The sequence below is a fragment of the Podarcis muralis genome, chromosome 3 (genome assembly GCF_964188315.1).
Source record: "Podarcis muralis chromosome 3, rPodMur119.hap1.1, whole genome shotgun sequence".
In the NCBI taxonomy this organism is placed as follows: domain Eukaryota; kingdom Metazoa; phylum Chordata; class Lepidosauria; order Squamata; family Lacertidae; genus Podarcis; species Podarcis muralis.
In genome coordinates, this window is record NC_135657.1 from 80,683,425 (window position 1) to 80,696,074 (window position 12,650).

A 12,650-nucleotide genomic window follows, 5' to 3' on the forward strand; every position below is an offset into this window, starting at 1 on the left:
TGTTTGGTGAATTGTTATATATTTGGTGATATACAGTGGTGTTTGTCTGCCAGCAGGATGGGCATCATTTGTAGAACAGATTCCCCCTCCCCTCTGCTTCCCCCTCAAATGTCCTCTGGGAACACCCTGAAGCAGATTTGAGAATGGCATGGACTGGAGTTGGGGTTAGGAGAGAAAGGGGCCAGTGGCGTAGCGTGGGGGGTGCAGGGGGGGGGGCTGGCCGCACCGGGCGCAACATCTGGGGGGGCGCGCGGAAGAGACTCGAGTGCTAAAATCCACGGGTTAGGGGGCGCAAATTACTTGCCTTGCCCCGGGTGCTGACAACCCACGCTTCGCCACTGAAAGGGGCAGTCTGCCTAGTTAATGTTAGATATTGTTTGTGGTTGTTTTCTTCTGTTTAATTTGCATTGTGTACATTTATGAAAGGCATATAAAAAACCAGGCTTTCCCAGGCCTATCAGTTTGTCCTTGAAAATCTGCTTTGAGTGGAAAATAATTGGTCTTTCTTAAACATCTTCAGCCAACTAAAGCCAGAAAGCTGGCCCATGGATATTACCTTGATGCCATCATTGGTAGAGCTAAAAAATGATGAACACTGCAAGACCATCAACCTTCCACCAGAGGTCAGGATTGTTCCTTCTTCCTGTCGAGGACTGCAGTATGTGCTTGGGGATGGCTTACATATGAGACTGCTAGTTCAAGCAGGTTTCAATAATACAAGTAAGAGTGACTTATACAGTATATGTCTTTTTATCACCAGCGTTCTGTCTAAAGTTGTAAAGCAAGTAGATCAAACTGTGAAGGATTAAGTATGTTTTCAAGAAACATGGCAATTGAACCAAAAAAGAAATGTGAGATGTGGGGATGGTTTAACTTTCAGCTGTGAGATTTGCCTGAACTGACTTCACAATGTGGGCAGATTCCCTTTTTTTCTTTCGTTAACTCCAGCTTGGATTTAACTGGATTTACTCCCTTTGCTGTGTCCTAATGAAAACAAAAGTTAGTAACAAACCTCCCTTCACAGGCAGAATGAATGTATGGCAAAGTAGCATTGTAAGATTAAAATAAGAGTTTTCTGTTAGCTTGCCTAGTTTTTTGAGTCCTTTTGAGATATAAGTCTGCACTCAGATTGTGTGTTTCGCTAAGTTGAACTGAATGCTGTTTCTGAAATTTTGTCAGTTCACAATGCCCCATGTCTTTGAATTATTTTTATTTTCCTTCAGTAATGTTGGCTACAGTACATTCCCATAGTTAAGCTTAGCTTAGTCCCACTGAAATCCATGGGATTTAGGCTGAAATTCTATACCCACTTATCTAGGAGTAAGTCTCCCTTAAATGAATAGGATGTAAGTAAGTGTATTCAGCTTTGGACTGTTACTTGCATGTAAGTGTGGATTTTGCATTGCTGCTGTATGATGTCACTTTGCTAGCATGATATAATTTTGTGGTGGTAGCCGTTGCATATTGAATATTATTGGGAACTATTTTATTTTTTACATTTTTTAATCCATGTACATTTAGAAGCTCCTGGTATGACTAAAAATATGTTATGTTGCTGTTTGACTGGAGTGGCGCTTATTTCTACAGCTTCCTGGGGTGGCAGATTACTTCTGACAATGTGTGTATAAGACACCCCCATGTATAAGATGCCCCCTATTTTTAGGGACTCCAATTTAAAAAATAGGGGATAGATTGGCCCACGTATAAGACGACCCACAGTTTTTCACATAATTTTAAAGTAAAAAAAAAACCCTAGTCTTATACACGGAAAAATACGGTATCTTGTTAGTTGGTTGTATATTAGTGGAATATGTTTTAAGTAGCTTCCATTTTAACAAGGCCCACAAAAATAATCCTGGGTGTCTGGATTCAAAACGCAGGGCTAAACTTGCTCTCCAGCAGGAGAGAGCCCCAGTAGCAAAGTTTACTTTTACAACAGTCAAGCAGCTGTATAGCATTGTGGAATATAGGTTAGATCCTTTTATCCCATTTAGTCCACTTGTAAACAGTACTCCTCTCTTTCTACTCCACTTGCAACGAACAAACTACACACTGTTAAGTAAGTTTAAAATGCTTTACTTACAAAATGTTCCAAATGTCAGATTCATGTATTTATCTAAGCAGCAGTAAGGAACACAGACAGAATGCTCTTGGATAGAAAATACAGAAAGGTATTTTACTGTAGCTGAATGTGTGGACAACAAGCCAGATCTGAACATAAGAAACCTGCTAGATCAGGACAAGGGTCCATCTTGTTCCAGCACCCTGTTCTTATAGTAGCCCAGCAGATGCCTACAAGCAAACCTGAGTGCCAGCATTCACCCCCACCCGGTGGTTCTCAGTAACTGGCATTCAGAGGCATGCCACCTCCGACACTGAAGGTGGAAAGTAGCCACTGTGGCTAGTAGCCATTGGTGGCCTTAGCTTCCATGAACTTATACAGTCCTCTTTTAAAACCATCCAAACTGGTGGCCATCACTACCTCTTGTGGGAGCGAATTCCATGGTTCTGCTATGCGCCTTTCTTTTATGAGTGCTTTCTTTTGTCTGTCCTGAGTCTCCCACCATGCAGCTTCATGAGCCCAAGTTCTGGGATTACGAGAGAAGAAGAAAAACTTTTCTCTGTCCACTTTCTCTGCACCATGCATAATTTTATCATGTCTTCTCTTACTCGCCTTTCCTCTAAACTAGGTAAAGGTAAAGGGACCCCTGACCATTAGGTCCAGTCATGACCGACTCTGGGGTTGCGGCGCTCATCTCGCTTTATTGGCCGAGGGAGCCAGCATACAGCTTCCGGGTCATGTGCCCAGCATGACTAAGCCGCTTCTGACAAACCAGAGCAGCCCACAAAAACGCCGTTTACCTTCCCGCCGGAGCGATACCTATTTATCTACTTGTACTTGACATGCTTTTGAACTGCTAGGTTGGCAGGAGCAGGGACCGAGCAACGGGAGCTCACCCCATCACGGGGATTCGAACTGCCGACCCTCTGATCGGCAAGTCCTAGGCTCAGTGGTTTAACCCACAGCGCCACCCGCATCCCTTTCCTCTAAACTACAAAACTCCAGATGTCGGAATCTGGTTCATCTCTGCTACAAGCTTGCTGGGCTATTAGCCTTGTCATCTTCAGCCCACTATGTGTTATATGACAATAATAATATGCGTCCACCATACATTGTACCATGTATGATAGGTTTGAACTACTTGAAATGTGGTATATTTTTCCTTCTGCATCCTGCAGTTTCTAAATGTCTTCCGGGGTGAATCTGGATGGTAATATTGCTTGCTTCTTAATGCTTAAAGTTATGTGGATTGCATTATTCAATATCTTTTCAGAACTGGTACCAGCTCTGGGCGACATCCTTAAAACCAAAAAGAATTGTACCTTTCACTGCCAGTCTTGCCGCGAGAGCGTAATAAACAACCGGTAAGTGCTGTACTCCCCTTACAGTTTGCCTCTGGATGAATGGGTTTCCATAGAGCTTAAATGAACAAGTGAAGACTTCTAGAGAACACTAGTTTGTACTGATCAGGACAGGAAAACATGTAGCTGTAGTGGTAAAATAAATTATTGGATTAGGTCGTTAGGCCAGGGGTGGGGAACTTCGGCCTCTCTTTCTCTGGCTCCTGGATCTCTCCCCACATCCCACTGGCCCCATTTTGCACTCCAAATCTTTGCCTGAGTTGAATGTGTCTTTGAATTCTGATAGTGCCTGTTACATGTCTGCATAGACCAGGGTTTCCAGTTTTTTTGGACTACAACTCCCATCATCCCTAGCTAACAGGACCAGTGGTCAGGGATGATGGGAATTGTAGTCCAACAACAGCTGGAGACTCAAGTTTGGGAAACCCTGGCATAGACGATAGAGAGGGTGGGTGGACAATTGAGACTAGCCAAATTTACAAAGGTAAAATTTATCTTCCTTGCACTTTATGGCTCTGGCTCTGACCACCACTGACATGTGGTCCCAAGAAGTTTGCTCAGGAATAAATGTGGCCCTCAGACTGAAAAAACGTTACTCACCCCCCATGTTAGGACTCTGCTTCAGAGATTTGGAGATCTAGGAATTTATGACTTTTCCTTCTAATCTGTGTCAGTTATGAATAGCTCATTGTTCTCCCTGTCTTCTCTTCCCCTGATTGTTTTATTTTAACACAATTTCTTTTTGTTTGTTACATTTTTAATTATCCTCTACCTCTCTGAGAGCCTTCTGGCTGAAGGGCAGGCTATTAAGGTTTCAAAATAAGCAAAGGTGTCTTCACACCTAAGGAACAGCTCTGGAAAGCTAGCTAGCTGTTTTGTGATTTTAGGTTGACCTCAACAATGGTACTTATTGGAATATTTCTCCTCCTTGGTTTTTTAGTCATGGGCCGTTGCAGTGCTATGCATTGCTTTGTTTACTACCCGTGTTTGCCCACATCTGCCCTATACATTTAAACACAATTATACCACTTTAAACAACCATGGCTTCCCCCAAAGAACCCAGGGAACTGTAGTTTGTGAAGCGTCCTGTGAGTTGTTAGGATACATCTAGCCCCCTCACAGAACCACAGTTCTCAGGGTGGCCCAACAATCCTCCTTCCCAGGGAATTCTGGGAATTGTTGCTCTGCGAAGGCAATAGGGATCTCCTAACAACTCACAGCACCCTTAACAAATTACAGTTCTCAGGATTCTTTGGGCGAAGAATAACCATGCTTAAAATGTACGTTATGGATGTGTCCTATGTCCCACGCTCTCTTGGTATCACGGTAGTGAGAGATTTTTTTCTTTCTTCCTCCCATATAGCTTGCTGAGAGGCCATGGCTGGTTTTCCCTAATTGGGTACAACCAAGGCTGCTTTGGCACATGGCTGGCAGGGGAGGCAACAGTCCTTTTCATGGTATTGTTTCTGCTATTCAGTAGCTCTCTGAGATCTGAGCCGAGTGGCATTTAAACTGATTTTCCTCTGCTAACTTTTCTGACGTTGACGCTTCCTCATTAATCCCAAATATCACTGCACATTTGCAGTGCGGGTACGCTGAAAAATGAAATGCAGGTGTCATCTGTTTAAGCTTCAGCTTACTGCATTACATTTTGTGTCGAGTATTATTTTTCTAGCATACACAGAAGGCTTGGTTATTAAGCTAGGGAAATATATTGCTCCAGGTTCCAAGCACATCCACGGGATTGAGTGCCTTTTGCTTTATTTTACTGTCTGACAGAAATGGATTTGTAAATGCTTTTTTTGCAAAAATAATGAAGCTACACAAGATTGCAGAAGCAAGTACTGAAGGGATTAAACAAGACATTGAAATTAATGTTTTGTAACAATCACACTCTGCCTTTTAAGTGTGTGTGTTGGTATACCTATAAGGTACATTCTTAGGTCTGAAATGAGTCTGGTTTGATATGTGTCATTAACATCTACCTAACTTATCATGTAGACGCTCATCAGGCAGAGGATGGCGGGGGCACGGGAGTTCTGCTCCAGACACTGTTACATTAACTCCTTCCTGAATTTCAGCCAAATAATTGCATTCTTGCCAGGCTCAATCTGTGTTGCATGAAATCTAAGACTGTTCAGTGGCATGTAGTTTTAAGCTAAGATTGTTTCAACCATGGCTTAGTGTTGAATGGGGATCGGGAGGCAATCTTCCTCCTTTAGCACAAGATCAGAGTGTCAGAAGTGGTATGAGAGAACTGCCATTTCTTGCAATGTTTATATTACATCACCACCCCCTGCACTGGTCAGACTGGATTTTGCAAGACTCTGAAGAAGAAGAAAAAACAAAACAAAATAAACTCTAATAGTGCAGTTGGCACTGCTGGAATTAATGGGTGGTATTCCACTATTTTTTGTGGTTGCGTAAGTTCCCCCTCTCCTTGCCCAGTGCCATTCCCAACTGCTCTGGAGGGTTGGGGGAAACCCCAGACAGATTATGGAGGCATGTGAAGGGAGGCAAGGGAAGAAATATTTGCTCTGATGTTCATTCACTTAAGTGTTATATTGAATACAACCCAGAATATGTAATATTTCAGAAGGCACCTATTGACTATGAAAGAGCTAATGAAGTTTAATATATTTTTCTCTCCTACTCTAACCCCCCCCCCAACTTCCTCAGACTGTCAAGTTTTTTCTTTATTTTTAGTTTTTGTATACACTTACCTGCATGACCACATTAAGCAGCACTTTTTGAAGGAAAAATAAAATAATGTTAAGTCTACTGAATTCCCCACAGCAATGCCTCCACCATTTCCAGAACGTTTTTTTAATTTCTAAGCTTTTGACCAGTATGTTGTTCTGCCCATGTTCAAAAAGAGCTTCTTTTCTTCTATTAACATTTCCTTCAGGAGTGAAGATGACTCCCATCCAGAATCTACTTACTAACCTATATAGGCAATCTCACCTTTCTTGAACTGTGTTAGCCAAGGGCAGAGTTGGGGTACCTGTGTGTGACCTTCCATATGTTGTTGGAATCCAACTAACATCAGCCCAGGCCAGCTTGTAGACCAACAACATCTGGATAGCATCATGACTCCTGCTTTATCAAAATGACTTGTCCATACACTAAGTCTAATTGGTCTGAGTCATTACAACTAACCCTTTCACTTTCATCCCTTTCAGGACGTTTCTCAGAGTTCTTTCCCTTCCCGGTGAGAACTGGGGTGATTTGGTGGAGGAATGGTGTTGTCACCCCAACCCCTTCAACGACAGCGTGCTTCAGCCACAAAATGGAGACTGTTTCCTTGGGCACAATTATTTCCTGATTAGTTCAGGAAGTGAGCCAACTGGGCCAAGTTCTGAAATCCCTCATTCAGAATCCCTGGGTGCTCCTTCTAGAAGCAGTGGCTCTGTCCTGGTGAGTACACTGGATAAATAATAATGGACAAGCGTACACTTGACATTTGTTTTGATTGTTAGAGGATTGCTGGAATGATAGATTTGAGTTGGAAGGAACCCTGAGGATCATCTAGTCCAACCATCTGCAATGCAGGAATATGCAGCTGTCCCTTATGGGGATTGAACCTGCGACCTTGGTGTTATCAGCACCATCCTCTTAAGCAACTGAGCTATTAGAGAGCATGCATAAGAGCCCTGGTTTTTCCCCCTAGTATCAGCAATGACAACAGGCACAGGCAACCAGCTTGTCTTTACATATTTTTTGCAATTAGCACTCTCTATTAAACGTACTTAAACTGTCCCTGTGATTGGAAACCTTGGCAGGCCAAGGTTTCACAGAAAGGGTTTACAGCACCTTCCAATCTTCCTGCTAATTATGTCAAGATCTCAAAATCTCTGCCTCCATCCCTAGGCTTAACCTTTCACATGTTCAGGTGAACATTGCCTTAGTAATTGTAATATTAAAAAGTAATATTAAATTAATGTTATACAACCTGTTCAGGGAAGTTTTTAATATTTAACGCTGTACTGTTTTTAACACTTGATTGGGAGGTGCCCAGAGTGGCTGGGGAAACTCATCCAGATGGGCGGGGTATAAATAACAAATTATTATTATTATTATTTATTAACCATCACACACACACAGAGAGCACGCCATAGGACGGCTCTTCCACATCACCTAAAGCAGTACTTTTCAGTGGAGCAGTTCACTCATTCTTCTGACACACGACATGTAATACATTTTTTTTGAATAATGAGCTGTTGAAGTTTGCGCTTGTGTGTTAAAAAAGCCAAAATAGCAGCCGATCCTTCTTTATTCTCCCTCCCACCTTTCCTCTCTCTCTTTCTTTCCTCTCTCTTTCTGTCTGGACCCAGCACATGGCAACTCTTCTGCAAATCATCGTTTAATACAATTTTTAAACACCCTGAGGTCACACAGCATTCTAGTAGCTATCTCTAGGGGGAAGTATTTTCTTCCTGACTATGTCAAGGACCTTTTGGAGCTGAAGCACAAAAAAGATATTAAGAGAGTAGATTGCCAGGAGCTGAAAGTTGTCAACACAAGATACATTGATTTAATTTGTGTGGCAAAAAGTATTGCCACTTTTGTCCAAACCGGTGAAAACACTCTCAGCTCGTTCCTCTTCTGCTACCTTATGTACTTCTAAGCAAGAGGGAAACATACATTGGGTGTGTAGCAATTGAACCTGGAAGCTCCTGCAGTCCTAGCCTTGTCTGCACAGAAGTAAGTCTTACTGAATTCACTGGGGCTTACTTCCACCTTAGTAGGGTTAGTATTGCTGCTTTTAAGTGCTTTGAATATTTAAGGAAGGGCTATATAAATATTTCTTCTTCTCTTTTCCTTGTGTGTAAAGCTTCCTATGTTCCTGATCATTTTAAGTTACAACATCAGTACTCTTTTACGTCATGATAGCAAACCCCATGCAGAAGTCTTCAGACTTAAACAATAAGGGTGGAATTCAGCATCACACTCTTCCAAACGTTTCCATTGATTTAACAGCTGATCCCTAGTGTTCTGTCTTTGGGATGGTCTAGACCAGGCTTCCTCAACCTCGGCCCTCCAGATGTTTTGAGACTACAATTCCCATCATCCTGGACTACTGGTCCTGCTAGCTAGGGATCATGGGAGTTGTAGGCCAAAACATCTGGAGGGCCGAGGTTGAGGAAGCCTGGTCTTGACACAAATTTGTAACAGCTGGGACCAAGTGCAATAGTTTTTAAAAGGTTGACTGGAGTGATTAGTCTTTCTGGATTGGCAATACAGTGGTGCCTCGCAAGACGAAATTAATTCGTTCCGCAAGTCTCTTCGTCTTGCGATGCACGGTTTCCCATAGGAATGCATTGAAAATCAATTAATGTGTTCCTAGGGAAACCGCCTTCAGACCAGGTCCGGGGACAGTCTGTCCCCGGACCTCTTCTGAAGGCTGGGGGGGGGGGGACAAGGGCTTTTCTTCCCACCCCCAGCATTTTAAAAAACCCCGGGACAGCGGAGGACTTCTCCGCTGTCCGGGGCGATCTTAAAATGCTGGCGGGCGGCATTTTAAAATCGCCCCGGGACAGCGGAGGACTTCTCCGCTGTCCGGGGCGATTTAAAAGCCCCTGGGAAGGCAGGCAGGGGGGACAAAGACTTTTGCCCCCCGCCAGCCTTCAGAAGAGGTCCTGGACCTCTTCTGAAGGCGGGGGGGGGGGGAAGTCTTTGCTCCCCCCCACCTGCCTTCAAAAGCCGTCGGGGACAGCGGAGAAACACAGCGTGTTTCTCCGCTCTCCCGGGAAGGCAGGCAGGGGGGAGCAAAGACTTTCGCCCCCCGCCCGCCTTCAGAAGGTGTTCCCGCCGCGCCGCCCGGCTTCGGAGGCAGGTGTTCCCGCCGCGCCGCCCGGCTTCGGAGCATCGTTCCGAAGCCCGGCGGCGGGGGCAGGTGTTCCCTCCCCGCCGCCCGCTTCGGAGCATCGTTCCGAAGCCGGGCGGCGGGGGCAGGTGTTCCCGCCCCGCCGCCCGGCTTCGGAGCATCGTTCCGAAGCCCGGCGGCGGAGGCAGGTGTTCCCTCCCCGCCGCCCGCTTCGGAGCATCGTTCCGAAGCCCGGCGGCGGGGGCAGGTGTTCCCTCCCCGCCGCCCGCTTCGGAGCATCGTTCCGAAGCCCGGCGGTGGTGGGAGGAGGTGTTCCCGCCCCACCGCCCGGCTTCGGAGGAGCCTTCCGAAGCCCAGCGGCGGCGGGAGGAGGTGTTCCCGCCCCGCCGCCAGGCTTCGGAGGAGGTCCGAGGACAGTGGGGAAGACGCGCTGCGCTTCCCCGCTGTCCGGATATTTCCCTATGGGCTGTCGTCTTGCGAAGCAAGCCCATAGGGAAATTCGTCTTGCGAAGCGCCTCCAAAATGGAAAACCCTTTCGTCTAGCGGGTTTTCCGTCTTGCGAGGCGTTCGTCTTGCGAGGTACCACTGTAGTCTCCCTTAATGTGAATACGATAACTGAGGTTTGAAATAAAAATGAAGCCATTTGTTCTGGGATGCAAAGTGCAGTCAAAAGTTTGAGTGAAGTTGTTTCAATAGACTTAACTTGGCCACTACAACAAGGTCCTGTGCCCAGAAAGACTTTGTATTTGTGGTCAACCTCAGGTGGAAGACATCACTCATTATCTCTTAGCCTGCCCCTTATATAGAGACCCAAGAGACAGCTTTCTGAAACCTTTGTTCACACAAGCAAGCAGGTGCACCAGGCAGAAACAGTTCCATTTCTTTTGAGTGACAATAATAGCTTCGCAAAACACAGAGTGACCCTCTGTTCACTGACTGCAAAATAAATCAGGATAAAGGAGTTCGATAAAATCTCTATAAATTGTTGTGTTGATTCAGAGGTGAAATCAAGCTGGGTTTGTTGGTGTGTCTGGTAACTTCTCTTTCTTACATCATGGATGATGGCTTATATTATGGGTGTATGTTCTGTATTATTAATACTATTGCCATATGTTTGTCATGGCCATTAGCTAGAACAGTAAACATATGAAGTTAATAAACTTAACTCTTTGCTTTGATTGTGGCATAACATTTTAAAAAATCAAGTGTGTGTGTGTGTGTGTCTCAGTCTGTAAATGTTGCTTCTTTGCCCTACAGAATTCAAAGGCAAATAGAAGAGTAATTTGCAGACGCTGCAAGACATTGTTGGGAGAGGTTCACTCCTCAGGTACGGAGTATGTGAACAAAGAATCCCTGGGCTGTTTCAATCACTTGCAGCTTGAGGATGTTTTTGTGTGCTGCACCAGTTATAAAAACACTGTGTGACATCCAGTGATGGCCACCCATTTGTACAATAGAAATCTTGGGCTGTGGCACGACACTACTAGTTTTCTCTTCTCCCTGCCCTGCCCAAATCTGCTCTGCTGGGTCCTCCAACACTCTGGAGCAGTTTTGGGGGGGTAAGCAGAGTTTTCAGGAGGATGAGCGAAGGGGAGAAGCCCAGTTGCGTGTGCAGATAAGTTCGGTAGATATCACCATTATTCATAGAGGTTTGCACGCCAGTGTTTGGGAGAGGTTTTTTTTAACAGTATCAATCTGCTAATGGGATCCAGTAGTCCTATTTAATGTCCTGTGTGGAAATGAAAGTAATTATTTCAAAATGAACTCCAGTTTAATGTATTTATTTTTTTTTGGTAACTTATTTGTTCATTTGTGGCTTAGTTAAACATTTAAAATAAAATAAAAATAGAAAAGCAAGCAAGGGTAAAGCACTACAGGTCTATAGACCCTTTAATGGTTGAGAATCACATGGAGCATGAGGTGGTTCAGGACTTGTATAAAAATAATCTACAAAAATTCAAATGGCTGCTGGTGTCTGCAGCAGCTGCTGGCTTGGGAGGATATATGAAACTTAAGACCTATTCAAATATATAACATGCTACTATTTTTAAATATGCTTTGATAACTGTTTTGATTTCTTCTGTTCTTTGTTTTTTGTTGTTGAAAGTGTTCTTGAAAAATTAGAGAGTTTGGATGTGAATATTTTAAATAACTTGAAATACTCAGGGGTAACAGTGGTTTATCAGTCAGGCTTGTCGTGGTTGTTTTTAGTCAGTCCTACTCCAGCAGTCTGTCATGAAATTTTAGCGGGCAAAGCTTGATCCAGATCCATGGGCAGACTCAAAATGGTTGCAATTTTTTGAGCGAGAGGGCAGTTTACATCTGAAGCCCCCTTTGAAGTCCCATTTGAATACACTCCCTCTCCTTGTAGTATATGTGTGGTTTATGTATTAGTTATTTGTCCCACGCTTGTGACTCAGTAAGGCTTCAGCTCTGAGATTAATTCTGCATTTGGTAAATATAGTACAGATACTTATATTATTTTTACTTCTAGGTGCCACAAAATACTATTTCACTGAACTGTTTGTTCAGCCATCTGAAGAAGGTTTTGACATGGTACCAAGGTGTGAAAGAATTCTGCATTTTAAAACTTTTCAACAGTTCTGCCTTTGTTTCGTTTTTTCCTATACATTTCATGAAATATAACACACATTTAATGGTATTTGAAACCATGTTAATTAAGTGCATTCCCTGCTTTTTCTGTTCTTTCTCCTGCTAAGAAGTGTTAATTAGATTGTGGCATTAGCAAATGGAATTCTTGAAGTCAAAAGTCATCTGGCTGATTAAGGGATGCCAGTTTTTATGGTACTCTGTAGCCATCAAACATCACAAACTTTTTTAAAGGTTCTTATATTTCTTCCCAGTAGAAGGAAATGTGCATTCTTCTTCCTTGAACCGAAAGTCTATTCCAGAAGCCTGAACTGTATCTAATCATGTATGGATAATCTATTCAGGGAGCAAAGGAGAAGGGAATATTTTTTATCCTCCCCTCTGTTTGCCCAGACAGATGTGATATGTGGTATTAGACACATTATGGCTTGGGTTGTTTGTGTGCTACTCAAGCTCTTAGATTGGACTTCAGCTGTTGAATGCACTCTTTTGGCACATGTGTCTCCTCTCCATGTATTTTCCTTATAGATGCTGAACTTATATGTTCAGGTCACACGCTAATCTACTGTATTCTCTTGGCTTATCATCCTGCTACACCAGGTGTGGAGACCTTTGGCCTTCCAGATGTTGCTTAACTGCAATTCCCATTAGCAAGCATGGCTAATGGCCAAGCATATTTGGAGCTGGAGTTCAGCAACATCTGGAGGGCCAAAGGGGTTTCCCCACACCTGTTCTACACTATCATTATAAGGCTTAGTGCAAAGCCAAGTTCACAATGTTACCGAAACAG

At 43.8% G+C, this 12,650-nt stretch overlaps 1 protein-coding gene across 2 annotated transcripts in view; it reads left to right on the forward strand.

Moving 5' to 3' along the window:
• The window catches only part of UBE3D (ubiquitin protein ligase E3D), a 60,372-nt gene that overhangs the window by 2,351 nt on the left and 45,371 nt on the right, over window positions 1-12,650 (forward strand). For both annotated transcript variants that reach the window (XM_028722879.2, XM_028722881.2), the window contains exons 2-6: window positions 521-720; window positions 3,336-3,426; window positions 6,606-6,840; window positions 10,508-10,577; window positions 11,745-11,814. In XM_028722879.2, the coding sequence (XP_028578712.2) occupies window positions 521-720; window positions 3,336-3,426; window positions 6,606-6,840; window positions 10,508-10,577; window positions 11,745-11,814 (666 nt within the window). The remainder of the gene's footprint in view (window positions 1-520; window positions 721-3,335; window positions 3,427-6,605; window positions 6,841-10,507; window positions 10,578-11,744; window positions 11,815-12,650) is intronic.